Here is a 27992-nt window from a genome sequence, read left to right as displayed (position 1 = left end):
CATAGTTTTCTCGCAAAAACCGGCCGTAGTTTTAGCGCTTTGACCAACTGTCGACACGTGAAAACTGCGAAAGCCGGAAAGTTTACCTATTTTGGGGTTTACGAAATTTGAAAATCGGCCATTCATTAAGCTTACTTCGACCTGAAAAGTGTAAGAAGTTTCGATAAACGAACTTTTTCGGTTAAATTCAGTTGCAGTTCCAACGTGTCTTCGAACTGGCAGCACCCAAATACGTAGTGTAGAAGTGTGGGGGTTTCAAAAAACGGACCTTCTAGGTTAAAAGCGGTCGTAGATTCAGCATTTTTGCGACCTACCGGTATACCAAAGCAGCGTTTGAATGCAGAAGATCGTGGCTTTAATGAGGTTTTCAAAATTTGAAAATCGATCTTCAATTGGGCTCGTTTTAAGGAAAAAAACATGAAAGATTTCCAAAATCAAGACAATTTGCAAGGGTGGTTTCAAAAAATGGAACTTCTAGGTAATAGCCGGCCGTAGATCCAGCGTTTCTGCGAACATAACGACACTAAATACTGCGTTTGAAAGCCCGAAATGTTGGCTTTTTTCAGGGTTTTTCTGTTTCAAATTGGGCCAAACGCGCGAAAAGTGCGAAAGAATACAAAGTACCGCGCAAAAACCGTCCGCAGTTTCAGCGCCTTTAGGCTGCCAACATTTGATAATGGCGGGCGAAAGCTGAAAAATTTTGCTCTTTTCAGGTCTTCAAAATTTGAAAATGCGTCTTTAACTGGGCTCGTTTCGTGTTTTAGAGTGTGTAGGGTATCAAGAATTTTCGCTGTAGTTGAAGTTTGAAAATTGGGCCAAAATTGGGCGAGTTTCGCGATAACGAACGTAGTAAATCAAGGCAAATTACCGCGTTTTTAGCCATTTCCTGCTCGGTTTTCATACTTAATTTTCTCACTTTCAGGCAGCCAAAGGCGTGTGCACATACGCAACATTTATGAAACAAGTGGGAGGCAAAAGCGAATGATTCTAGACCGCATTAAACCCACATAACTGCCTGGTTCGGCGTCAAAATGACCCTATCAGATCGGCTAAAAGTCATCAAAATGATGTGAAGGCAGACATGTAAATCTCCTGCTGCTGAACAATATATCATTTTTAAACTCCTCGTCATAATAATCGGGTGTGGCCGATAGGAATCCATCTGGGCAAAGATCACTTGTTCGGAATACTGGTTTTTAAATGGGTTTATTCATTGTATTACGGTGTTAAGTGGCTCGGAAGGAGGTCAATGTTACAGCTTTTTTACGATTTCCTCCGGATTACATGGTTGATCACCTCACTTATATCCATCTTCTCGGAGTGGATGCACTGAAAATTTTACACAGCTTAAAGCCCTACTCGGGGGTTGCTTACCCTGTCCTTACCCGAGCTCTTGAGATGGCTGCGCTCTAATCAGAAGAAAAACGCGATTTATTTGGGAAAAAAACATCGAAAATTAATACCTTCTGGGAGTCCTGGCAGTGCTAAGAGAGGCGAGTGGCGAATTCCTGCAACAAATTCCCCCCAAAAAAAACAGTTTCAGCCATTTCCCGCTGAATTTTTAAAAAACCCTCGCTTGAAAAATCCATATCCAGGCCCACATTACGAACGAACAGATACAACAAGAACTTATTGTTGTCGGTTAGAAGAGTTTAAGGCCAAATTAGCCGATAAGCTCACCTGGTTCCCGTTATCCTTGAGGCCAGAGCCGACAGCTTGCTGAAAGGAATTTCAGTTTTATGGCAGTGGAAGGGTGTAAAACAAGCAATATGTGCGGAAAGTTCTTTATCACTTTAACTGGAACAAAGCTCGAGTATACCTGGCTTCAATCGAGGGCGGTCTGGAAAACAATCAAATTAGTATCAGGATTAAGAGGGCGAAAGCCTTAGAACCTTGGAGGAGGGCTCAGCCATGTTGTGGGGGCTTCGCGAGTCATCTCCAGGGCTTGCGGGGACCTTAAAAGCACCTCAGATTTAACCTTACGCGCCTTAAGAACTTACTCAGAGGACGGAGTCGTCCAGATGGGCTCCTCTTGGAGAATCAGCCCTTGGCGGGAGTCGCTGAAATTCAGTTGCCAACGAAAAGTGAGTTTCTTGCTTACCAGAACTTACCGGTGAGCCAAGCGGGAGCTTTGGCGACCCTGCACTGGGGTAAGTCGCAAAAGCTTCACAACAATCGGCCCGAAGGCCATGAGGATCAAGATGAGCAGATGGCAGCCAAAGGCAATGGCATTCTGTGAACAAAAACTGCTAATAAAAGTGAACAAGACTAAGCAACAAAAGCGGCATTAGAGCTGGAAAGTTCTGGGTTTTTTTGGGTTGTGGCTACTTTCGCCTGTGTGTTTAAGACCCTTGGTCCCCTCTCATCGTCTCCAGCCACGACTGATAAGTCTGAGAAATAAATTGAAAACAACTGAGCAAAACTGATGAGAATCATGCTAAGAGGGTAAGGAAAACGTATTTTCTTTACAGCCAGTTTCCGGGCCAATTTCAATTTATCCCGAATGGAAACGTTCCGGTTACGTGGCCATAAAGCACCTGATAAACCCTCACGTTTCGAATACTTACCACCGGATCAAACATCAATTTACACACGTGAAATCTGGATGCGTGGAAAATGGCCCAAAGCGGCCGACACTTTCCAATCTCTTTGGCGACTTTTCCGGCGACGTGATCGTGCAGCTGTTCTAAGTAATTTTTGAGTCTCGCCGTAAATTGTCTTTTGGCCTGGAAAAAAGAGAATTTGGCAACTGTTTCCTTGGAAAAGCGATTTAATTAACATGAATGATTGTGTTAACTGGAACGTCTCTATGAAAGATGAATGCTGAAAAAAGGGGGCCCTTTCAATTTTCTCGTCCTGAATGCCGGCAGGGTGACGCAATCAATCAACGTCATCGCTATTTGCCTCCTCCTTGGACAATCAGAAAGAGCAAACCGTCCGGACACTAAATCATTTTCTTTTATGTTGGTTCCATTTAGCCAATTTGGGTTGGCTTTGCTCTGATCCAGGGCCGCCCGATTGTTGGATTTTGGCTTTTGTTCGCACATTTCGCTCAAGCCGCCTTTGTTCTTCGCCGTTTGCTAATCTACAATTAGGCCCTTTAAGGGACTGGAATCAATCACCCAATCCAAGAACCCGCTTTTTTCCGGGCCCCATTGTTTCGCCTAATTTTGGCCGCTTTGATTGTTGCCTTCCTTATGGATTAATTTGTTAATGGCAACCGGATTAAAAGTTCTGCATCTGAAGCGAGTTCTTGACAGCACAGCGATACAAAAATTTAAAATTTTTAACGTTTCGTACAAAGAAAGATCAATTTTAAGAAGACTGGAATAATCACTTAGTCTGAAGAGTTTCAGATGTAGGTAGGCCTTGTTTCAATAATTCGCTACTTTTGAACCCCAACAGTTGCATCGTCGCTGATTGGACTATTTTATAGCGAAAAGTCTATTGCAACTTTTAATTGAATATTTTATTAAAATTGAAGAACTTAGGAAAATTTTTCAAAACTCCCGTAACTGCGAAAGTGTGCTTGTCAAGGTCTGGTAAGCTTTACTTAGGCAATTTGGGAAAAATACTCGTCAAATAATCGACTTTTGCTAGAAAATTTAAAAATGTTTTTACCATTTGGAACATTTGAAATAATGCAACGTGGTGGTTAAAAAAATTCCCGTTTTGAATACTTTTTCAAAATTTATGTCGAAAGCTCCTACTAAAAAGTTCAAGTCTCCACGATTGGGCAACCTTTGGCCTTACCAGTACGGTTCCCTGAACAAAAAACCTTCAAAATTTCCCGAGTCATGAGAAAATGTGCAATTAGGCAACATCGCGTCTGGTAAACCACCCGATTCACTTGAAGGTACTTTCACTGGTAGTCCAGAATGAAAATATGTAACAATCTCCAAAGGCATCAAGTTCCTGGGTTTTCCGAACAAAAATTCCTGTAAATGTCTTGAAAACTTTCAAAATGTGCGAAAACTGCGGTTTTCTTTGCAAATTAGTCAATTTTGCCGAGCTCTTGACTTGATGTTTAAAGCTCTGACTGAAAGGTTAACATCGCGAAGACTCGCCAATTGTGGGTGTCATGAGTGTCATTTACTAGTCAAAAATCTTCAAAATTTCGTTAGCAATCGGAAAATATAATAAATGACAACATTGTCCGTGAGAATCACGAATTTTCCCGAATATCGTCGGTGAAAGGCAGCAGACAAGAGAATATGAATATCCATAAATCTGGAAAACTTTCGAGATTCACTATGAGGTGTTCATATGAAAAATTTGTCTACATACCACAATCCGCCAGAACCCAGAGAAAAATACGAGGTGCCACATTGCAACACAAAAAATTGCGAATAATTTAAAATTTTCCATTGAGGATTTTTTGTGAAAGTTTTCATCGGCAAACTTTATCGAATCGGAGAATCGGAAAAATTTAAATAAGGCAACGTTGCCGTTGAGAAACCAATTTTAAGAGTGCTTTTACTCGAAGACACTTTAGTAGCATAAGGAATGTACCTACATTTCCAAATCTCTCCCAAATCATTGAGTTTCACTCAGAGATGTTTCTAATGCAAAATTTCTTGATTGACGTAGATATTCAGAAAACGTCAATCAACCGCGGTGTTGCAAGCACACTCAATTAAAAACACTCAATTTTCCTTAACATTAAGAATTTGACTTTTTTGAAAGTTTCAGTCCATGAAAAAAGTATTGATTTTGCGGTTGTCGCAAAACGCTAAACAAAAATACCTCGAAATATTGTTAGAAATCAGGAAAGGTTAAACAATGCAACATTGCCGCTGCAAAACTGCCAGATTTGAGCGTTTTTCAGTTTAATGTCCTTTAGTCACCAACAGGATGTAAGAATCGGAAAATCTCCAAAAGTTTTGAGTTTTTGCATAAACCTATGATAACCAAAAATATTTAAAATTGCAATAGAAAGCAGAAAACGTAAAAAACTGCGGCGTTACCTGCCAAAATAGTGCATTTTTCCTAACTTTTGGAGTTTGTCATTTTTGAACGTTTCACACTAATAAAACTAATCAAATATTCATGTTACTGTTGTCGTCCACTAAACAAAACATGTTCTAACTTGCCCTAAAAACCAGAAAATATTAAACAATGCAACATCGCCATTGTAAAACTGACAGTTTTGAGGGTATTTTCATTAGAATGTGCTTCAGCCACCAGCAGAGTATAAGAAATCTAAAATCTCCAAAAGTGTTTAGTTTTGCATGAACTTTTGCTAACGAAAAATCTTCACAATGTCATTAGTAATCGGGAAATGTGCATTTTCCTAACTGTTGGAGTTTGACATATTTGAAAGATGCACACTAATACAACTCGTTAACTGTTCATGTGAAGGTTATTGACCACTAAACAAAAATTGCTCAGAATTTTGTGAGAAACTAGAAAATGAAAACAATGCAACATTGCCGTTGCAAAACTGCCAGTTTTGAAGCTATTTTCATTTGCATGTGCTTTAGTAACCAACAGAGTGTAAAAATCGGAAAATCTCCAAATGTATTGAGTTTTTGCATAAACCCTTAGCAACCAAAGTTGTTCAAAACGTTAAAAAAGTGCGGCGTTGCCACTCAAAATAGTCCCTTTTTGCGAACTTTTAAAGTTCGACCTTGTTAAAAGTTTTACCCCCAGAGAACTCATAAACTGTTCATTTTCAGGTTGTCGGATACTAAACAAAAAATGCTCAATGCTTTGTTAGAAACCAGAAAATGTTTAGTTATGCAACTTTTCCATTGCAAAACTGCCAGTTTTGCGCCTATTTTTATCAGAACGAGCTTTAGTCACCAACAGAATGTAGGAATCAGTAAATCTCCAAATGTATTGAGTTTTTGCAAACCCTTGGTAACTAAAGTTGTAGAAAATATCATTAGCAATCACAAAACGTCACAAAAGTGCGGCGTTGTCACCCAAAATAGTTCCTTTTTGCTAACCTTTAAAGTTCGATTTTGTTCAAAGTTTTACACCAAGAAAACTCGTAAATTGTCTATGTTCGGGTTGCTGGCTAAACAAAAAATGTTCAATATTTTGTTAGAAACGAGAATATGTTGAACAATGCAACATCTCCATTGCAAAACTGGCAGTTTTGGGTGTATTTTTATCAGATCGCGCTTTAGTCACCAACAGAATGTAAGAATACGAAAATCTCCGAAAGTGTTGACTTTTTGCCTAAATCCGTGGTAACAAAAATGTTTTAAATGTCTTTAGCAATCAGGAAACGTCAAAAAAATGCGGCCTGGCATGTTACCTGGCAAAATAGTGGATTTTCACCAGCTTAGCTTTTGGACTTCGACTTTACTCACGATTTTACATCCCAGAAACAAATAATTTTTTCATATCATCGTTGACTTTGACTGGAAGAAACTTGTTAAAAATTCCTTTTGAAGCCAGAAAATGGTAAATAATGAAACACTGCATTTGCAGAACCACTAATTTTGATGGTATTTCCACTACAGCGTCCTTGGATAACCGGCTCTATGTTACAATCGAAAAATCTTCAAAACTGTAAAATGTTTCAATGGAGTGTTGTTAAAAAATATTGAAAATGCTATTGGGAACTTGGTCTCTCTTAGTAAAATTGTCGGTTTTTCTGATTTTTCCCAATTTTACTTTGGGCAAAACATTGCCTCACGAAAACTCCTCAACTGTTGATACTCCCCATGACTTTCACCTGACCAGCCGACTAATTCCCGCAGGAAACCAGCATATTGACCATAAAACTGCATTGAAATCGATGCGAACTGGCCATTTCGTTTCATTCGGACTGTTCATTGCCTGTGTCACTTGCGGTTTTTACGACTTTCCGATTATCCGAAAACCTTGTAAGTTTTGGACTGAATCCTGGCAACTTTCGATTTATCTACGTCCATAAACTGTGAGCAACTCCACGCCAAAGTCGCAACTTTATCCGGCCGATATTTTCGCTTTGGAGCTCTTCATTAGGGGGCAAGATTTATCTCTTTGCCGATTTCGCAGCCCATTGCCCTTCTTACCCGCTCCGATATAGTCCAGGCTTGATTGTCCAGAAAAAACTGAACAGTTTTGAGGTGGGACAGTGATCGATGGAGACAGCCATTCAACGGCGGCTGCAATACCTCCAACATGGTGATTTTGTATAGGATGTTTCCTCGCAAGCCATTCAGTCTTTGTACGGAATTCTGGACGATGTTTCGCACGGAAAACGCCTGGAAACACTATAATGAGCGAGCAAAAACACTAGTTATCGGTTTGGGATTTTGGAATGTTCTATGCGGGTTTTTTGCTTACCAAGTAGTCGAATTTCCTGCTCACCAGTGGGTCAAGCAGCTGTCTGGCTATGTTGTTCAGCTGTTCGGCAAAAGGGCCCAAATCGCGCTCTTTGCCGGACAATTGCTGTCTGTAGCTGGATAAATTTGCTGCTGTAGTCGATGCAAGTGTCTGAAAAACTCAGCTTTTTGGCCAGATTTGTCCGCCGTGTGGAGTTTTACCTGCAAGTTCTCCTGCAATTCTGGGCTCAATAGTTCAAGACTGGGCGCAGTGGAGGCAAACTGGTCCAGGATTTTCGTAAAGTTTCTCCAGGTTTTGTGGTTGAAAGCGTCCAAATCCAGACGCGTGTGGAGCCGGAAGGTTTCATAGGCCGACAGGTCGCGCTGGCAGCTTCTGAAAATTCCCTGGATTCATCCAGGAATCTCCAGCCAATCAGCACTTACTTGAGCACGCTGGCTAAGTCAATGGAGTCATTTGCCTGGAAAACTCCGCCGGATCGGGCAAGTTTGCTCAGAAACTCATAGTAGGGATGATCGTGCAATGGCTGGCAGATCAGCGACTCTCCATTGCCTCCTGCCAGCAGGGCGGCGCCTCCTTCGGATCACCCAATAAACAATCTGGATTGTTCTTAGCAGGATTTTTTACCTAAGGCCCATAAAACCCAGCAGCTCAAGCAGGAGAGGATCAGGCCGATTTTGAGGCAGGGCCCAGCTCTGAATCTCGTGCCGCAACCGCGAGGCGCGCCAGTGATTAGACAACCCCACGTTAGAGCCAGCAGAGCGGCGATGGCTGCAATAAATCATCGAAAAACTCCGGTATATTAATAATTAACAAACATTAACAAAAATTAGGCGATTATTTTATTTCCTGCAACAGCGCGCCCAAATGTAAAAGTTGGCCCGCTGATTTATTAGCGCAGCGCAAATGGCTCAATTAATCATAGTGTGGGCATTTGCGCTATAGAAATCTGTCTGTCTGATGAATTCAATTTTTTTTGTGGCCATCGAATACACTTTTTAGCATGTTTCATTTGGAAAATTCCCATTCCTGGCATGTTCTGCATCCAAACGACATTTCAATGGATCTCCGGCCGTAAAATCGGCCCCCATTTCCCGGGCATTTTCCCCTTCGAAAAGTGTGGTCGCTTATTTAATCCTGCGGCCTGTTTGGATGCAAATCTCCAGGAAAACTATCTACTACAGGCGCAAAATCGTTGCAACGTTATCGAATTACTGTCGGCCAATCTAATAGATATGAATTCCCGCCGACAGCTAAAACAGTAATCTTGTATAACGAGATAATGGAATGGATTACCTAATATTGCCATCCAGCGCCACAAATCCCATTTAACGACATTCTCGAGCTGAGTGAAAATTGCTTTCCTGCTTCCGTTCACCTTCTGCGACATCGTCCTGGCAAACATGTCCAGATCATGTGTGGACTTGTAAATCTGCGCTCGTTTGCGGCTTAACAGCGATTTAATGTCTGCGGAAAAGTGATGGAAACTGATGGAAAAAAGCTGTTCAGCAGCAAGAACATGCATTAAACCTGCAACGAACTGGGATGATTCTTCTGCCATTTGTTCGGGAATGTTGTGGTAAATTCGCCTGGCGAAGTCGATGCTCGCATTGAAGGAAGAATCCTTTGTCAGTCGCTCGAGTTGGTGGATTTTTGCGTCGTTGGTTATCTAGCAGATGAAAAGCGGTTCTTGACTTGTTCTCGACAAATCCATAACTTTTGCCCGGCTTTTTACTGGCTGAAAAGTGCTGAAGGGGCGCCTTGGAGGATTTTTTGAATTTTTAAAATTGCACAAAATTGACAAAGTTGTGATATTTTCTGCCCTGAAGGTCAGATTGCAGGCGGTAGTTTAACGTTATTTGATTTCGTCTGGCAACACTGTATTCCAGCATTTTTTCAAATTTCATGTGAAATTTCGCAAAAATCGGCGATTTTGGCTATTGCCCAGTTAATTTAAGTCTTCCTGTTGTTGATTCGCGTATTTTTGAATTTCTTATATTTTTTACGCCAGAAATTCTTGACTCTGCGCAAAACCTTTCAAACAGTTTTTCTACGCTTTTCTGTGTCTAGTTTTACAAAAAAAATCATTGTTGAATCTCTTCTGGGATAAAAGCTACGAATTTTTTAAGTTAAAAATTGCACACTGGAAAACAATCACATTTTTGCAAAATCTCTTTTTGACACTTTATAAATTTGCAATGTGCTTTCCCAGCATACGAAAATTTTGCCATTCTTGACCTACATGTCAGTCAAATAAGCTTACATAAGTACGACTTTGCGTCTCTTCTAATTTTGAAGGTACGAATTTTCAAATTACGTGATGCACAATTGAAAATAATCGCATTTTTAAAAATCCATTTTTGACAGTTTCTAAATCCTTAACTTGCATTGCCAATATTTTGACATTTTTAAAGCACATCTCAGTCAAATACTCGTAGATTAAAAAATGTCTGCAATTAAATATGGTCCGGGTTTGGATGTGGCAATTTTTTAAATAAGGAAATGCACGTTAGAAAATAATCACATTTTTCCAAAATCATTTCTTGAAAATTTATAAATCTCCAACGTGCCTTGTGCACAAATAAAAATTTTGGCAGGTTCAAGCCACACATCTGCCTAATAAGCCTGCAAAAGGCCGCAGTCGAACCCCTTCTGGTATTGAAGTTATACATTTTTAAATGTAGAGATGCATACTTGAGAATATTCACATTTTTGGAAAATCTTTGTTTGACAGTTTATAAATTCGCAATGTGCTTTTCCAGCACAGAAAATGTTTTGACAGCTTTGACTTACATGTCTGTCAAAAAAGCTTGCAAACGTCCAGTGCTGAGTCTCTTCGGATTCTGAAGTTACGAATTTGTAAACGAAGAAATGCACGTTTGAGAATAGTTACATTTTTCCAAAATTATTTTTTCAAAATTTCTATATCTCTAACATGCCTCCATTTAGAAATTTTGACAATTATGAACACTACATCTGCTTAATAAATCTGAAAAAAGTGGGTTCTCTCTTCTAGTTTTCAAGTTATGAATTTTAAATGAAGAGGTGCACACTTCAGTATACTAACATTTTTGTGCTTTCCCAGCACAAAAAAAATTTAACAGCTTTGACCTACATGTCTGTCAAAAAAGCTTGCAAAAGTCCAATTTTGAGTCTCTTCGTATTTTGAAGTTACGAATTTGTAAATGAAGCAATGCACGTTTGAGAATAGCTACATTTTTCCAAAATTATTTTTTCAAAATTTCTTAATCCCCAATGTGCCTTCCAAGCAAACTGAAATTAATGAATTTTTAAATGCACAAGTGAGAATAATCACATTTTTCCAAAATTCGATTACCAAAACTTCTTGTTTTCTCTCACTAAGGTGAAATTTTGACAGTTTTCAGACACACATCTATAAAAAAAAATACTTAAATTCAGAGCTGAATCTCTTCCGGAATCAATGCCACGAATTTTTAAATAAAGAAATGCACAATTGAGAATAGTAAAATTTTTGCAAAATCCGTTTTTCAAAATTTTTACCTCCACGCCATGCTTTCCCAGAAATTTTGGTGTTTTTGATATACATGTCTATTTAATAAACCTGCAAATGATTGTTGTAGAATCTCTATCGGTTTAGAAGTGATGAATTTTTAAATAAATATATGCAAAATTGAGAATAAACATTTTTTCCAAAATCTGTTTTTAAACATTTTTAAAGCCTCAGTGTGTTTTTCCAACTAAGCGAAATTTTAGGCTCTGTCGACTAGTGTGTCTGTCTGTGAAACTCTCCAAAGTTTCCTGGTGAAAGTATCCTCATTTTTAAGTTGCGAATTTTTAAATTAAGTAATATGCCGTTGGGGATAATCATATTTTCCTCAATTATGTTTTTGAAATTTGTTTTATTCCCAGTGCCTTTCTACAACTAAGTGAAACTTTGACTCCTTCGACGCACACTTCTGTTGAATCAACATGTAAAGGGTCGCGATTGATTCTCTTCTGGTTTTGAAGACACGAATTTTTAAATGGGGAGATGGACGTTTGAGAAAAATTGCAATTTTCAAAATTTGTTTTTAAGTCCTCAATGTGCCAATTCTTCAAATAAATCTGCAAATTTTCCCCCCGGACCTTTTCTGTCGTAGAAGTTGAAAATGTTTAAATGAAGAAATGCATGGTTGAGAAAAAGTTCATTTATCCCAAGACGAATTTTGAAAAATTGGTGATCATCAATGTGCTATAATACAAAATACAATCTTTACCGTTTACACGCAAAAACCTTGCAAATGTAGCTGAAAATTGTTCCCGCTGAATTTTTTTGAATTTTTAAATGCTCAAGTGCACGTTTGAGAATAAGCACATTTTCTCAAAGTCCATTTTTGATAATGCCTAAATCCTCAACGTGCTTTCGAAATAAAATGAAACTTTGACCATTTTGACCCAATAATATTTTTCATCAGTTTTTTTCCAAAGTCTTTTTTTGAAAATTTCAATGTGCTGTCGACCCAATGTAAAATTTTGCGAGTTTTGGAAAATCTCGGAAATTTTGACTATTTTTTTTGTCTCTTTAAATTTAATCTCAGAGTCTGTTCCAACTATAACAGCGCGTCCAATCGCTGTCAGAAATTGGAAAAATCTGCAGTGTTGCATCATTTTCCAGGTAGAAGCTTTTCAATTTCCAGTAAAAGGGGTTTTTGCTCTATTCTTTCCTATGATTTTCCCGTAAAATTGGGCGATTTTAACGCAACAAACGCAGTTTTACAAGCGAATATTTCTGACGCCTCTAGAAGCAGAGATTAGTAGTGTCCTAATCTCTGCTAGAAGTTTGCTACATTTTGACTTCCACTCCAGATATTTAGGTGAAGCGTTTGCGGTTTACCTCAGCTGGAATCAGCAAAAATACCCAAATAACCATTCGATGCCGTGGAATTAACCACACATTAACGGGCAAAATAACAGCTGGAAAATCACTTCACGAACACAGCAAAGCACTCCTTAATGGAAATTGTTCGGTATAAAGCTCGAATCAGATAGGATAAGGCTGAAATTTAGGACCAGAGTAGCAACTAAGGATCGCGATAAGGGGACGCAGTTCGCTTAATATATTACCCGGAGAAATTAGCATAAATGCCGAATCTTAGCTCAGTTTTTCCGGAAAGTTTTCCGTCTGAAACCGCCTGAATGTCCTTGTCCACTTACATTTTCCAGCGCAATTGTCGTGTCGTATCCAGGAAACTGGACAGCAAAACAAAGCGCTCTATCTTTTGCGTCGCACTGCTGCTGGATGCTGACCAGCTGACGTGCTATTTCCTGCATTTCGTCCTGCAAAGTGTCACCTGCCCGTTTGGCCGAATCGCTCGCCGCAAGCAAATCGGACACGATTGAGGAAACTCTCGCCGTTTCTGCAAAGTTGAAGCATTAATTTTGCATTCAGCAAACATTGCAGGGAGTTGCACCGGCTTTCAGATCCTCCAGGCCGATCAAAGCGCGATCCAGGCCGGTTTCTTTGCAGAGTTGCTGCTGATAGGGCGCTCCCACGTATCGGCCAATGTCTACCAAACAGAGAATCCGCTAAAATGACCGCGCCATCCACCCAAAGGAAACTTTCCCGCTCGGATGGAAACTCATTAAGTTCAGCCATTACTCAGCTTTTATTACCGCCCTTATACATTTCGTGTTCTTCGCCCATTAGCCGTGATAAATATTCCATTTTATCTTGTTAAACCGCAATTTTGTTAAAGAGTTTTCAAACAGGGGGAACTCCCAATTCCAAGAGTTGGAAGTTTTACCTTCCAAGTCCTGCCTGATCGCTTCCAGCGCGATGTCAGTGGACGAAGTCGCTACAAAGGAAATTTGCATATGGGAGTTGCGGATGAATCTTCCAATGTCTCCATATAGCAGCGCTGCCAAAGCAGGCGATTGGCCGATTGTCTTTGCTATTTGCTCATTGCTTGCCAGGATCAGCGCCAATGGACATCTGAAAATGCCCTCATATGGATGTTTATATAAAAACCATCATGGATACTCACAGCAGCAGAATCAGGAGTAAATAGAGCAAAGAGGAGAGCGTGGTTTCAGTCCAGCGTCCTTTGGTTTCTCCGCAGTTTCCATCGCCATCTGGGGAGCAGCAAAGGGAAACCAGTACTCCCAGCGGGAAACACAGTGCGAGCATCGCCCAGAAAATTATCCAGACAACGACCGGAATTTCCCACTTTAATATCTGTAGGAATGAATCAATTTTTGAGGCTGATTACAGTTTGCTAAGTCACATTTTACTTGCAACACCCAGAAGTGCAGGGGTTGTTTGCCTCCGAGAGTCTCGTTCAGGAGGCCTGAAAATAAGTTCCACATGGTTGAGTTCCACAACGTTTTCCTTGAGTATTTCGCCTCAAAATTAATCAATTTGGCCCTACGGGCCCGACACTAATTTGAACACGAAAAACCACTGCAAACAATCGCATTAGCGTCTCATGTACAGGGTTATTGATTGAACTTTGGCCACCCCGTTTACGCATCTAATTTGAAATTTAGAGAAAAATGTTAAATGCAGAAGTTGTATATACTGACGTCTAGTTTATTGTAAGATAATACCAATTGATACAGGGTGTCTCAAACTCAAAAGTGGTGGTACAAACATACATTGCATTATCTGTAAATTCACCAAAATTCTTAGTTAATTTTATTTACCTTTTTTAAAACAATTAAAAAATCGGCCAAAAATTCACAGCGGTTTGATCATCATCAGGCTCGAAACCCTTCATTGTAAAATAAGAGCAGTAGTTTTTTTTTAGTCAAAATATCCCGCAAAAGGGTTTTCCTGTGGTGAAAATACCACAAAATTTTGTCATAAAATCGCAGTTAAAATCCCGATGGATTTCCAGTTTGAATCCAAATTACTGCAACCAGTCTGGAGTGGATGAATTTATTCCCGTGAACAGAGCAAGAAAGCAAAGAGCGAAGCCATAAGAAAATCCTGAGGGATCCCAACTCGTCCCATCCATATGTCGACTATTGACCCGCGTCTATAGAATAGCCGGAGGCACTTTATAAAAGATTCCATTTCTCCCAAGCCTCAAATAAAGTGTTTCGACTATGACTCCCAGATCCAGCTGGATAATAAAATTCATTTTAAATAAGCACAAAAGCAATGTTCGGGTTTTTTTAAAGCGCACTCCTCCGTTTTCGCTTAAATCTCCCGAATGATGGTTAATGCTGAACATCCGTTACAAAACTGAGAGACAATACCCGCCCCCATTTCCATGCTGGCGCTTATCTCTTTTAGTTGATGCGGTTTTTCATATGCGAGGAGTCATTTAACTGGAAAACCTTTGCGGATTCTCTCAATTTTCTCCACGAGAAATCAACATTTGCACGCGTTTTACTTTGTACTTACCAATGGGAAACTGACTGGGAAGCAAATATCCAGTTAATTTGGAAAACGCCTCGAACAGCACAAACTGATTCTCCAGCTGTAAGTCGCGGATTTTTAAGTCGTCACCTAAGGGAATATCCAGGAACTGCAATCCAGAGTTCGCAGTGTTATGACGCGTCAAGTTGTCTTTAGTAGGTTCTTTCAACTTATCCAGCTCCCAGCTAATTGGCAGCGGTGACGTCGCTGACTCTCTGGAGAAACACCACATTATTACAATGGCTTCAGCTAATTTGCTCTGCCAAATAATATTTTGGGAGCCACAATTGTTTAGGGAACTTCGATTTTTCAGGTTGTAAAACTAGCAGGTTTTTATTGGAGCCGGGAAAATAACTCTTTTACTAATTTTTCAAAGCGTTGGCAAAATCTGAACTGGCAACTGCCAGCGTCTTCTATAGGCGCTGCAAATTACAAGTTCCCACTTGTAATTTCCTTTTTATTCATTTTTCAAAGCGATTTAAAAAATTTCAGTTTAACACTATTCACGTGGAAGTTTCGAGTAGTCAACAGATCAAGTGTCTGCTATGAGATGTCCAAATTTCAAGTTTCTACCTGCTTGGAACAGGAAGTTCTCAATTTTTAAAAGCAAGCTTTCAGTTGAGTGAAAAAAGTTGAGCGCATTTTTGATTCATTTTTCAAAGCATTGGAAAAAATTACAGTTTCCTCGGATTTCAGTGAGAATTTACGAGTGGTCAAGGTCAAGTCTCTTCGAATAGGAAGTTATGGATTTTCAAATGCAAGCATCTAGTGTGACTAAGAGTGTTGATTTTTTACTCATTTTTAAAACCGTAAGCAAAAATTCGATTTCAGTGCAATTTAAGTAGAAATCTACAAGTAGTGTGACGATGGAGTGTCTGCTATACGATGTGCTCATTTCAAGGTGCTACTTGTCCTGCATAGAAAGTTATGAATTTTCAAAGACATTCTTGTAGTTGACTGAAAGTGTTAATTTGTTATACAATTTTCAAAGCGTTCGCACAAATTCTAGTTTAGTGTGCTTTATGTGAAAGTTTACGAGTATCCAAGTTCAAGTATGTTCTATAGAACCTGCAAATTCCAAGTTTCTACTTGTTTGGAACAGGAAGTTATGAATTTTCAAATGCAAGCATCTAGTTGACTAAAAGTGTTAATTTTTTAATCAATTTTCAAATCGTTCAAAAAATTAAAGTTTAGTCAATTGAAGTAGAAGTTTACGAGTAATCACTCTCGAGAGTCTTCTATAGAAAATGCAAATTTTAAGTGTCTGATTGCTTGGATCATTAAGTTATGAATTTTGAAATGCAAGCTGGTAGTTGAGTGAACCTATTCATTTTTTACTCACTTTTAAAACCGTTCGAGAAAATTGGGTTTTAGCGTTATTTAGGTGAAAGTTTACGAGTAGTCCAGGTCAAGTTTCTTCTATGGAACGTGTAAGTTAAATTTTTTTTTAGGTTGGATTAGGAAGTTATGAATTTTCAAATTCAAGCATCTAGTTGACTAAAAGTGTCAATTTTTTAATCAATTTTCAAATCGTTCGCAAAATTCGAGTTTAAGTGCTCATCAAGTGGAAGCTTACAAGTAGTCGCGCTCGAGTGTTTTCTATAGAAATTGTAAATTTTAAGCTTCTGATTGCTTCGATCAGAAAGTTTAAAATGTTCAAATACAAGCTTGCAGTTGAGTGAAACTGTTGATTTTTTACTTAATTTTGAAAGCGTTGGCAAAAATTGGGTTTTACCGGGATTTAAATGAAAGTTTACGAGTCGCCCAACGCGTGTCTCTTCTATGGAACGTGCAAATTGCAAGTTTTACTTGTTTAGGAAATTATGCATTTTTAAATGCAAGCATCTAGTTGACTAAAAGTGTTAATTTTTACTCATTTTAAAAATAGTTCGCAAAAATTCAAGTTTAGCGCGATTCAAGCAGAATTTTAGTCATGTTTCAGTTGCCTGGAATAAGATGCTATGAATTTATTTTTAAAGACAGTCATGTGACATGACTGAAAGTGTTACTTTTTTTTTAACTTTCAAAGCGTTGGCAGAAATTGGAGTTAAGGGCGATTTAAGTGAAAGTTTACAGGTAGCCAAGCTCAAGTATCTTCTACGGAACGTGCAAATTTCAAGTTTTTACTTGTCTGGAACAGCAACTTATCAATTTTCAAATGCAAGCATCTAGTTGTCTAAAAGTGTTGATTTTTACTCACTTTTTAACTCGTTCGCAAAAATTCAAGTTTGGTGAGATTTAAGTGGAATTTAACGGGTGGTCAGGAGCGAGGATCTGCGCATTATGTCAAGTTTCTAGTTGCTTGGAAAAAAAAGCTATGAATTTTCAAAGGCAAGCATGAAGTTGACTGAAAGTGTTGATTTTCTATTTCAAGTTACATAGCCTTGAAAAAAATTGGAGTTTTGTGTGATTTAAGTGAAAGTTTACGAGTAGCCAATCTCAAGTATCTTGTGTGGAACGTACAAATTCAAAGTTTATACTTGTTTGGAACAGAAAGTTATCAATTTTCAAATGCAAACATGTAGTTGACTGAAAGTGTTCAATTTTTACTCATTTTTCAAATCGTTCGCAAAAATTGCAGTTCAGCTTGATTTAAGTGAAAATTTACGAGGGATAAAGCTTACGCGTCTTCTAAGGAACACGTAAATTTCAAGTTTCTTCGTCTCTGGGCCAGGAAGTTATAAATTTTGAAATGGAAGCAGCTGTTGACTAAAACTGTTAATTTTTGACTGATTTTTTCAAATCGTCGCAAAACGTAGTGCCATTTAAGTGAAAGTTTGCGGATATCGAACTTCAAGGCTTTTCTATTGTACGTGCAAATTTCAAGTTTCTACTGGTTTGCAATAGGAAGTTATGAATTTTCATGAATTTCATCTAGTTGACCAAAAGTGCCGTTTTTACTCATTTTTTACAGCGTTCGGAAACTTTCGAGTTTAGTGTGATTTAAACGGAAATTTACGGGTAATCATCCTGGGCTATCTACTACGGGGTGTCAAAATTTCAAGGTTCTGCTTGTTTGAGTTCTGCAAGTTATTAATTTTCAAGGGAAAGCATGTAATTGACTAAAAGTGTTGATTTTTTACTCAACTTTCAAAGCTTTAGCAAACATGCTAATTTGGTGCGATTTAAGTGGGAGTTCACGCGTGATCACAGTCTATTGTCGTCCATGAACCGTGCCAATTTTAAGTTTCTATTTGTTAGGAACAGGAACTTATGCATTTTAAAATGCAAGCATCTAGTTGACTAAACGTGTTGATTTTTTACAAATTTTTCAGAGCGTTTGCAAAAATTAGAAATTAGGACGAGTAAATTTAAAATTCCTCAGTGGTCGACCTCAAGTGTCTGCTATAAGGTGCGACAGTTTCACGTCGCTGCATCGGAAGTTATGAATTTTCAAATACAAGCGTGCAGTTGACTGGACGTGTAAGCTTTTGACTGATTCTTTGAAAGCGAGGGTACAAATTACGATTTAGTGCGGTTGCAGTAGAAATTTACTAGTAGGAAACCGTAGATACTTTCTATAGGGAAGGAAAACTTCAAGTTCCTACTTGCTCTGGTTAGGAAGTTATGCATTTCGAAAACCAAGCATGTAGTTGAGTGAAACTGCTCAATTTTTACTCATTTTTGAAGGCGTTGGTATAAATTAGAATTTAGTGCGATTGAGCTCTTGAGAAAACGCAACTCCCGATGGACTTCCATATGGATTTGCATCTAAATAATGCAATCGCACATTTACCCAGCTGAGAGTAAACTTTTCCACTAAAACCGCACTTTAATATTCCAGAACCCCGCTGAGCATTAATATGTTAATTAATAAAGGCCCCATTAAATCAGCACAGAAGTTGCAATTAAAACTCCATGCAGAGCGTTGTGTAATAACAAGTAAACATTACCACAAGCTGAGTAAATCGGCTAAAAAATAGATTTTTTGAAAAGAATGAGCACGTGAGATGAGGGCAATTTTTTCCAACCTTTACAGCGTTCAAGTCGAGTGTTTGTACCCAACTGTGCGTAGTTTTGACTTATTTTTTCTGATTTAAATCGAATTCCTTTCTAAAGAAGACAACGGAAATTTGAAACGTAGCATTTAAGAAAAATCAGGCAGTTAATGAATGAATTTTCCTCCTAAGGGCAAAAATGCAGAAAGATGTTAAACCTGCAACACAGCCTTTGAAAATTGACCAATCGCAGCACTTTTCTCTTAATTTTCTAATGGGAGAAATTCGACAACTCAAAATGGAGAATACAGGCTTTTTATTTCGCCTCCTAAGTAAACTGTCGAGTCTTTCCACTGTTCCGCTCTAACTTACGAAATGTGAAAACAGCACTTTCTGTGTAAATTGCGGACTTATTGCTGCTTTTGAATCGAATTGGCCCGAAGTGGCTTTGAGCAGAACACTGACCTAAAAATGCCCAGGGTTTTGCCGTCAAAAATTTCTGATATGAATCGAGCAGCAGGTTCTTTTGCTGGTATTTTTATTAATGAAGCACTCTGCTCGCTGGGGCATTGTTTGCGAACGGCGATCATTTTCCAGAAGGAAAATGTCAGTTCGTGACTGGATTTTTAATGCGGCCCGATGTGATTAGAACCATCGACTTTCACTGCTTCTTCGTCAGTTTTATGCCATGAAAACACAATTAGTGCCAGAAATGCTGTCGATTTTTTTGGGTAGGAAGAAGAAAAGAAGGGCAATCGAGAGAAAGCCAGAATTCACACAAGAAGAGTCACAGAGTTTGATTATTTCAGAAACTTTGTATTAAATTTTCGAGGAAATCGAAGAAACGATTACAGTTTGCTTAGGAGTTTTGAACCCATCACTTGAACCATTGGGCAAATTTAGCAAAAGAAACTGGACTTTAATCATGAATTTTGGTTTCAATTCTCGGCGCCTCGCAGGATTTAAACCTCGTGTTATTTGGGTAAATCATCATTTTATGAATTTTAGGACTAGCAAGATGAATTAATTGATTTTATAGGAAAATCTGTGGGTTTTCAGGACATTTTTTAATAAAACGAGTTTCACAGTTCTTCAATTTTGTACTATACATTTTTGAGTTTCAGTCATGCAGCATCAACAACTTTAAACTCTATGTTACTGAGGAAGACCGGGTTTTAGTGGTCAGTTTGTCGCTGAAAAACCTATTCAAAAGCTTTTCACAAAACTTGAGAGATTTAGGTTTCATCGCATCGAGACATTTCAGTTCAGGTTTGGCAATGGATTCAATGGGTCAAGCCAAGCTGAACCTTGAGGAAAATCCAAACAAAAATTTGGCTTATTTGAATTTTGCATGATTTCCTCGACGACATTAAAAACGTTTAGAGCAATAATAATTATTATAGCTTTGAGCTGGTAATTTTCAACACTTTCCCTATGAGAAGAGCTGCATCCTGAGCACATCCAATGCTTAGAGTGATTCCCGCCCCGCCATGGCCATAATTATGAACAACTGGGACAATTTTGCCAGTTGCAAGCTTGAAAAATTCCGCCTCCAGACGCACTTTGGGCCTGGAAGGCCTGAGGCCCACAATTTCCTGTAAAATCCTGGCCTGAGCGATTTGCGGCAGCAGTTTGTGCACGTTCCGTAAAATGCGTTGCGAATCGCTGCTGCTTACCGTTGTTCTGAAACTTTTCTGTTGGGTTCCACCTGGAAAAGTTCATTAAAAATCTTAATTTTCCTCCACGAGCTCCCGTACCGAAAACAGCGGATTTTGCATTGGGAATCACATAGCAAGTTTGGTCTTCCAGCTCGCTTTGAATCACATAAGTGAAATAGAGCCAGGGAGCCTCCGCTCTGATAATTTGCCCTCTAATCGGGACAACTGTTTCATCGTTTGATAAACGTCTGGCTTCGAGTCCCGTGCAATTTAAAATCGCATCGAATTCTTCCAGTTCGTTAAGACTCCCGATATGTCTTTCCTTTATAATGCCGCCTATTTTCAGGAACTTTTGCTGAAAAAATTCATCGCTCTTTAACCAGCATTGCAAGGATTGTGGGCATTTCACTGCAACTCCTGCCTGAAAAGGCAGGAACTTCAGATGGTATTGTATGGGAGTTCAGAGGTGTTCCCAACTCCCCTCAATTCGCAAACTTCCCTAGAAAGCACGCTCATTGAATTTCATATGGGTTTTCCACTACTGACCTGCAAATAGGGCAAAAATACCGCCGCTTCCCAAGTGAAGCTGATAAACATAAAACCGCCAGTGAAACTTTGCCCGTACAGTTCGCTGAAACTTTGCAAACAGCCATCGGAGAGTTCATTGTATCCGATGGTCGCAGCGACCCATTTTGGGCACGAATAATTTTTCAATGCAGACAAATTGACGACGGGTTGAAGGCAAATTCCTGCCGCTTTCGCTTCACCTGCAAAACTACATTTAGCCACACAAATCCGCAGTGGAAATCCAGGCCCACACGCAAACCTTCCTGCCAGAGTTTTAGAATAAAGCGATACGTCCGGCTGGACCATCGGAACACATCAAATTCGGAATTATCGGCTAATAAGTACGGTTCCCAAAGTCCAGCCGCGATGTCGCTTGTCGTATTTGGACTAAACTTGTCCGCAAATATCGTAACTCGCATGCAACTTCCGAATTTATTTTGCAACTCCAGAGCCGAAGTCAGTCCGACGGCACCACAACCGATCACAGCGATTTTGGACATTTTAATGAGGGATTTTAGACGGTTGATCTTTTGAACTTTGGATAAGGATTTGTTGATTAATTGAGCCACTGATTAACTATCCAGTGCCGGACTGCAGAATTTTGCCCGATTTTTCCATCATATTCGTTTACGTCTTGATATTTTTGGTCCTGTTTCCATTTTTCGGCTCATTCTCCCAGGTTAATTTGAATTTGCTGCAAAGTTACTTTAACTAGTTTTGAATACATTTTTTAGTGAAAGAATGCTCTGAAATTTTTTACGCATTCTTATTTTACCGCTAAACCCGGATTGAAAGTAAAGTTTAAAGTTTCTGGTACCTCTTGGATTGAAGCAAAAACTTTACGATGCAACTGAAGACCTGCCTCAATTTCGTTTTTGCAAACTGTTCTTAAAAGCGGAGTGTTTTTGCTATAAACTGGCTTTGTGTGTCTGCAGTTCCAAATTCCCAATAAAACCAGATTTAAACCTTGCCACCCGATCAGAATTGAATCTAAAATTTCATGCTAAAGTCCAGTTTTTCCAGTCTAGAGACTCTAATAAAACTCGGGTTTAAAACTTGGGACGCCCCATAAATCGAAGTCTAAACTTCACAGCTAAAGTCCTAAATAATGTGAAGCTTCATTCTTTCACATCAAAACTTTGCAAGTGAAGCTCAAGTTCAAATAAGGAAATTGAAAAAGTGTGAATTTCTCCAGTAGATTCAGGTTTAAACTCCATAACGTTTCTTGTAGAGACGTATTGACATAAATTACACATTTTGTAATCAAATAATGCATTCGAAATCTGAAGTTCACAAAGACTTTCTCACATAAATTGCTGAAGGAAAAATTAAATTTGAACTGTGTGTCTTAACAAACCACGAATTTCTTAAGCAAATTGAGGTTTAAACTGATAGATAGAAACCAAAACTTCACAGTTCAAGCATTTGCAAACTTATGTAAAAACCGATCTTCTGCTTGCAAACCTTTCAGAAAAACCAGTTTTAAATCTTGTGACACAACCAGAACTGAATCCAGAATTCTGAATTTAAAGTCCAGTTTTTCCAGTCAAGACATTCTAATTAGACTCAGGTTAACAACTTGAGACGCCTCATAAATTGAAGTCCAAGCTTCACAGTTAAAGTCCTAAATAACGCGAAGCTTCATTCTTTTACATCAAAACTTTGCAAGCGAAGCTCAAGTTCAAATAAGGAAACTGCGAAAAAGTGTAAAGTGCTGCAGTAAATTCAGGTTTAGACTCCATAATGGTTCTTGTATAGACGTATTGACTTCATAAATTACACATTTTTTAATCAAAAAATGCATTCGAATTTCGAACTTCAAAAATACTTTCTCACATAAATAGCTGAAGGGAAAATCAAATTTAAGCTGTGTCTTAACAAATCACGAATTTCTTAAGCAGATTGAGGTTTAAACTGGGTTGCACGTGAAACTCAAGTTCAAATAGAGCAATTGCAAAAAATTGTGAATTTATTAGGTTTAAACTATATGACACTTCTTGCATGAGCGACTCAACTTCATACATTAACAGGAAATTTATTTAACTGTGGTTGAAAGTGCAGAGCCTTGGAAAAAATATTTTTTAAAAGCTGAACTTCTCCCAGAAAAAATGAAGTTGAAACGGCTTAACAAAGTACAAATTTTTGAAGGAAAATCAAGTTTCAATTATTGATCAATTATTGAACTGTGAAGTCAAAACTTCACAGTTCACGAATTTCAAAACTTCTCAAAGGAATCATCAAAGCGATCTCCGACTTGAAAACTTCCCAAGGAAAAAGTAGGAATTTGGTTTAAATTGGCTAAAAGACTTGCTTCGAAAAAAATAGCTTTGTCGAAACAAAACTGGGTTTAAATCATGTGAATTTTCGCTTGAACTTTTAATTTAAAAATTGAGCGTTTTAAGCAATGTGAAGCTTCATTAAATTACGTCAAACATTCGAACATTCGCTAGAAACATTAAATTTCAAATATCAGAGGTGTGAAAGAGGGTGAATTTGAACTCTCGACAAAAGTAAAGACAAAACTTCACAGAAATGGATAAAGAAAAATTGTTGAGAAAAAATTGAGCTTTTGGATGTTGCGATAGATAGAAGTAGACATTTTTCAAACAGACTTGAAGCATTTGCCAATTGCAATAAATCCAGTGACGACTTCGATGTGAAAACTTTGCTGGAAAAATCAGAAATTTCGCTATAATTTGGCTTAGGGGCTTTTTGCGGTAAAACTCACTGTGATTTGACTCAGCTCAGGTTTAAACTCAGTAATTTTTTCGAATAGTGAATCTGAGCTTCAATAATCTGGATTAATGTAATTGTAATTCTTGGGCAAAAGCAGGTTTTTTTTGTGAAATCCAGCTGGAAACACTTCGGAAGTTCTACAAACCTTTCCAGGCATTTTTCGTCAGTTTCCTCACGATGGCAGCTGATCTTCGTGAATAGACCGTCACCATTTAACACTAAATTACTGCCACTTTGGCCGAAAGTGCATAAAACTAAAACAACTACAAAACTCGCTTTTTTGCTCATGTTCGCTCTCACTTGCAACTGTTTCCAGCCTGGAAATTAGGAGCACTGCTGGCCTTTTAAGGATTCAGATTGTTTTTAAATCTAATTATGTCGGCTCGACAGTATTGAAATACTTTATGGAAACCCTGGCAAGTTGCCAGGCAGATTGATTTTTTTAATTCGAAAATTGTTGTTCGGTTTATTGAAATTTGACCCAAGTTGAACGGGAAAAAAACGGAAATAGAACCGATATTTTCCAATTTGAGGCTGATTTTGCTGGCTTGGCCATATTGGCATAATCATCGGGGTAGTTTTCAATTAAAACAACACCGAGCGGAAAATGATTTGTGCTTTTACTGGTTTTGCTGCCGATGTTTGTGCCTAGCTAGAAATAGCTTGGAATAATGTTGCTATCGGAAAATGCACCTTAATGTTGTTCCGGGAAAGCTCAGGTCATTAAGCTTCCCAGTAAGCCCCATAAACAGTAACTCTTTTCCAGGAAATTGGGTCCTCAAAACCGCCGAGTTTTTTACATAAAATCACCCGCCAGTCCTGATTCTTAACTCAATTAGCTGATCAATTTGAGGCAATTATCAGTGCTTTGACCGTTCCCAGCTTCTCTGGCGCCTTTCTATCCAAGCCTTTTGGTTGCTGAAAGGTGTTTTTTTCAAATTCAGCCTTCCAAGGCCTGTTCCAGACAGATTCAAACAAATATTGGTTTGATTGGTTACCCGCAAACATCTAAGCCAGTTAACGGGTGTAATGAAACAGGATATTCCCGGTTGCGCTTGCTTCAATTGGTGGATCATAAGATGAGACGTTCGGATGCTGCAGTCGCTCTGGATCGGTCTGGAACGCGCCCGCTTCCAACAGCGTTCCAGTTTTTCGAAAATCGGAAACTTTGAGCGGAATTGTTACACGTTTGAGTAGTGGTTCTTTGAAGTTTTGTGCCCGATTGCCGCGGTAAGTACGGTTTGATTGGGCTGGAAAATGGAAGTAATGGAAATAATGCCACCTGGGTGGAAACGCAAAAAAAGCGTGTTTTTTTCCTTTTTTATATGGTGTAAACCGGCCAATTTAATTAAACGGTGACTGGAGAAAAATGAGATAAGCGGAAGCATCTGCGGGTTTTTTGCGCTGTGCTTCTTCACCTCAATTTGCGGGATTTGCGGGATTTACGAGTTTTGAAGTTAAATGTTTCAGGCGAAGCCCAATTTAATTAATCGTCCGCGTTTCTTTTCGCGATTATTGCATTTCAATTGGAGAATTTCAATTGGGTCCGATTGATTATTCAATTTACTCGAGTTTTGGGCAGAATTTCATTTTCCTAATGCGATGCCATTAAAAACACACAGGACATTATTCATTCTTACGGATTTTGCTGCTCTAGACCTTTACAAACAGAAACATTTGGTACCGTTATTGTAACAAAGCCTGATTATTTGCAATTTTCCCCGGTAAAGTCTTCGCAAATAATGAACTTTTAAATGAAATAAACCCTGCACAATCTCAACTGGCTACCGGTTATTTCGGATCTTTTTTCGCTATTGTACATACGAGAATGAAAGCCCTAAAATTTTCCGTGAATTCCTGCAATTATTAGCTCGGAAAATTCGAATCAAAATTAAATTAGCCAGCAAACAACAAGCTTCCACAATATTGTTAAATGTGCATTTGGCAATGGAACGAAACGGCTAATATTTCAACATTATTGAATCAAGTAGTCATTATTGACGGGATTTTTATTCTGCAAATCTACTGAAAACAGCTCATAACACAGCATTTTTAAATGCGTTTTTGGCATTTTGGCAAAACAATCCTGCCCTTTTCACTCATAACCTGATTAAAAATCGTTATCAGCAAAATCCAGAAAAAACCCTTTGAAGCCCACACGGGGGCAAATGCAGAAAATAACTGAAGCAGAAACTTTTTGGTGGGCGAAAAAATATTTTTCTGATGTTTCGCAAGCGGGATTCTCCTGCATATTCAAAGGTGGTTTACCCAACCACCTCTTTTGATTTTTAAAGAAAGAAAACGGAAACAATTGACTCGCTTCAAGCAAAGGCTGCCAAGCCCAAAATCTTTCGGGACCAACCGTAAAGCTCAACAAGAAAACTTTTAGGCGACAAAATGCTGATGTTTTGTGAAGCAAAAACATATGAAACGACCCTTTAAGATGAGCGTAAATTTGCAAATAATCCAGCGGATTAAACGGGTATTTGTTCTGGTGGAAGCCAGCACGAAATTCCTGGCAACAGCACAACTTGACTTTTGCGTTGTTTGACAAAGACTTTAAAACTCCAGATGGACGTTGTTTGGAAACAACAAAGAGCGACTGATGGAGTTGTTAAGCACCGGATTAGCGAAAGAATTGCGAGACAATCGTCCAGGTTTTCTGGATTATTTGCCCATCCACTGGCTTACATTGCTGAAAACTGAAGAAGCAAACTGCAGTTTTTTTGGTGCGAGTTTAATAGAAATAGCTATATGAGAGGAGTGATTGTTAGGGAAAAAGCGCAGCTACTATGGAAACTAGCTTCATTTCCTGCAAAGAGCCGTGGAAAGGTCGGGAGATTCGCATTTAAGGGAACTAATCGAATTCCCTGCTTTGGCCTTTGAATGCCGTCTAATTCAATATTCTCGAATCCGGCCAGCTTCGAGTAAAATGATGACTTGAGGAACGAAAATTTCAAGTTTGCAATGAGAGCGAAATTGAAACATTTTCCTTTCACCTGATGCTCAGAATCAAATTTATGAAAAATTTAACGTGTGGTTATTTGCTAGTAACTTTTGAGTTTAAGTTTCTTCGTTTCTGTGCACAAGCGTAAATCGATTTTCCTCATTTCATTCTTGAGGAAATTCTGAAAGAAATTCTTTGGGAAAAAGTGTCAAGTATGTCACCAATATTTGTTAAGGTGGCAAAACTCGGAATTTCGAACGATTGATTGCTATGAAACTCTCCAGATCTTTAGAGTCAGCTGTATTCTAAAGACTCGGAGAATTCAACGAGTTTTTTGCTTTAATTTGGGAGCAACGATTTTTTTCATGCGGGAGCGCAGTTGGCTAAATGAGTCTCTCATCAGACCGGTTTTCGCTGAGCTAGAAAACTTCATACTTTTCAACGATTTTTACTAACCTTGTCAGATCTTTCCAGTAAACGACCTTCTGAAGATTGTAAAAATGTCAACTTGTTGCTTGAATTAATTTGGGAGGCGCAAAATTTTTAATGCGATAGCGCAGTTAGGTGAAAGGGTCCATTATCAGACCGATATTTGTCAAGCTGAAAAAAATTGGATTTCGAAAGATGTTTTGTTCCCCAATATTTGTTAAAGTGGCAAAAATCTCAATTTTCGTACGATTGTTTTTAAACTTTCACGATCATTCGAGTTAACCGTCTTCTAACGATAGTGAAAATTTCAACTGATTGTTTGTTTTCATTTGAGAGAAACTAATTTTTTCATGCGAGAGCGCACTTGGCTAAATGAGTCCATTATGAGATCGATTTTCGCTAAGCCGGAAAACATCAGACTTTTCAACGACTTCTATTAAACTTCTACGATTTTTGGATGCAAGTATCTTCTAAATATTGAGAAAGTTGAAACTCGTTGCTTACATTAATTTGAAAGAAATTTTTACGCGATATCTCAGTTAACTAACTGACTCCATTATCTGACCGATATTTGCAAAGCTGGAAAAATATGGGGTTTTGACATGTTTTTTTGAAACTTTTCGGATATTTAGAGACAGCTGTTATCTAAGTACGGTGAAACTTTCCAATTCCTGTCTGATTGGGTTTGAGTGAGACGACTTTTAGAAGGAACGAGTGCAGTTTGGCAAGAGCATCAACTATGACACCAATATTTGTTAAGGTGGAAAAAATCTGAATTTTGGACAAATTACTATGAAACTTTATGGATCTTTAGAGTCAACTGTAGTCTAAAGATCGTGAAAACTTCAACTAGTTGCTCGCTTTAATTTGGGAGCAATGATTTTTTTCACGCGAGAGCGCAGTAGTGAAAAATCAGTCTAATTTCGTTGTCGAACATTTAGAAAAATGCAGGAAATAACCGAAGCAGAAGCAAACATGAATTGCTTGAAGCTGCGGCGTATTTTAGGACTTCTTTGCGCTCTTTTAAAATGTGCGAATTTCCCTGTCCCCCC

The 27992-nt window shown here is 38.6% G+C and overlaps 3 protein-coding genes across 4 annotated transcripts in view; 1 reads left to right on the top strand and 2 right to left on the bottom strand.

Annotated features, from left to right (window-relative positions):
- Nucleotides 1-1190: 1190 nt before the first annotated feature.
- LOC109541435 (prominin-1) lies at nt 1191-23875 on the bottom strand. The gene is made up of 23 exons (XM_048670375.1): nt 23710-23875; nt 14651-14880; nt 13534-13589; nt 13287-13477; nt 13047-13234; nt 12714-12809; nt 12457-12659; nt 8812-8950; nt 8578-8748; nt 7909-8052; nt 7707-7857; nt 7485-7656; nt 7285-7434; nt 7011-7202; nt 2568-2726; nt 2112-2233; nt 2001-2060; nt 1893-1955; nt 1820-1840; nt 1681-1719; nt 1464-1508; nt 1386-1409; nt 1191-1329 (listed from the first exon to the last, which is right to left on the bottom strand). Exons 1-23 carry the CDS (start codon nt 23850-23852, stop codon nt 1302-1304), a joined length of 2787 nt encoding a protein of 928 aa, XP_048526332.1. The 5' UTR covers nt 23853-23875; the 3' UTR covers nt 1191-1301.
- On the bottom strand, nt 19689-21357 carry LOC109541460 (D-amino-acid oxidase). Of its 2 annotated transcripts, none has more exons than XM_019910318.2 (4): nt 21088-21357; nt 20808-21028; nt 20361-20682; nt 19689-20311 (listed from the first exon to the last, which is right to left on the bottom strand). In XM_019910318.2, exons 1-4 carry the CDS (start codon nt 21326-21328, stop codon nt 20001-20003), a joined length of 1095 nt encoding a protein of 364 aa, XP_019765877.1. In that variant the 5' UTR covers nt 21329-21357; the 3' UTR covers nt 19689-20000. The 2 variants fall into 2 exon arrangements, with proteins under 2 accessions (XP_019765877.1, XP_019765878.1); XM_019910319.2 differs by having other exon boundaries at nt 20361-20616.
- A 794-nt stretch (nt 23876-24669) lies between the features above and the next one.
- LOC109541463 (trace amine-associated receptor 1) overlaps nt 24670-27992 on the top strand; it is a 38406-nt gene continuing 35083 nt past the window's right edge. Inside the window, exon 1 of the mRNA XM_019910322.2 lies at nt 24670-24794. The gene's annotated coding sequence lies outside the window, so the exon portion shown is untranslated. The remainder of the gene's footprint in view (nt 24795-27992) is intronic.

This window comes from Dendroctonus ponderosae, unplaced genomic scaffold, assembly GCF_020466585.1.
Source record: "Dendroctonus ponderosae isolate FM_Combo_2020 unplaced genomic scaffold, Dpon_F_20191213v2 Dpon_F_20191213_1, whole genome shotgun sequence".
Taxonomy (NCBI): Eukaryota; Metazoa; Arthropoda; class Insecta; order Coleoptera; family Curculionidae; genus Dendroctonus; species Dendroctonus ponderosae.
This window is presented reverse-complemented; position numbering and strand designations above follow the sequence as displayed.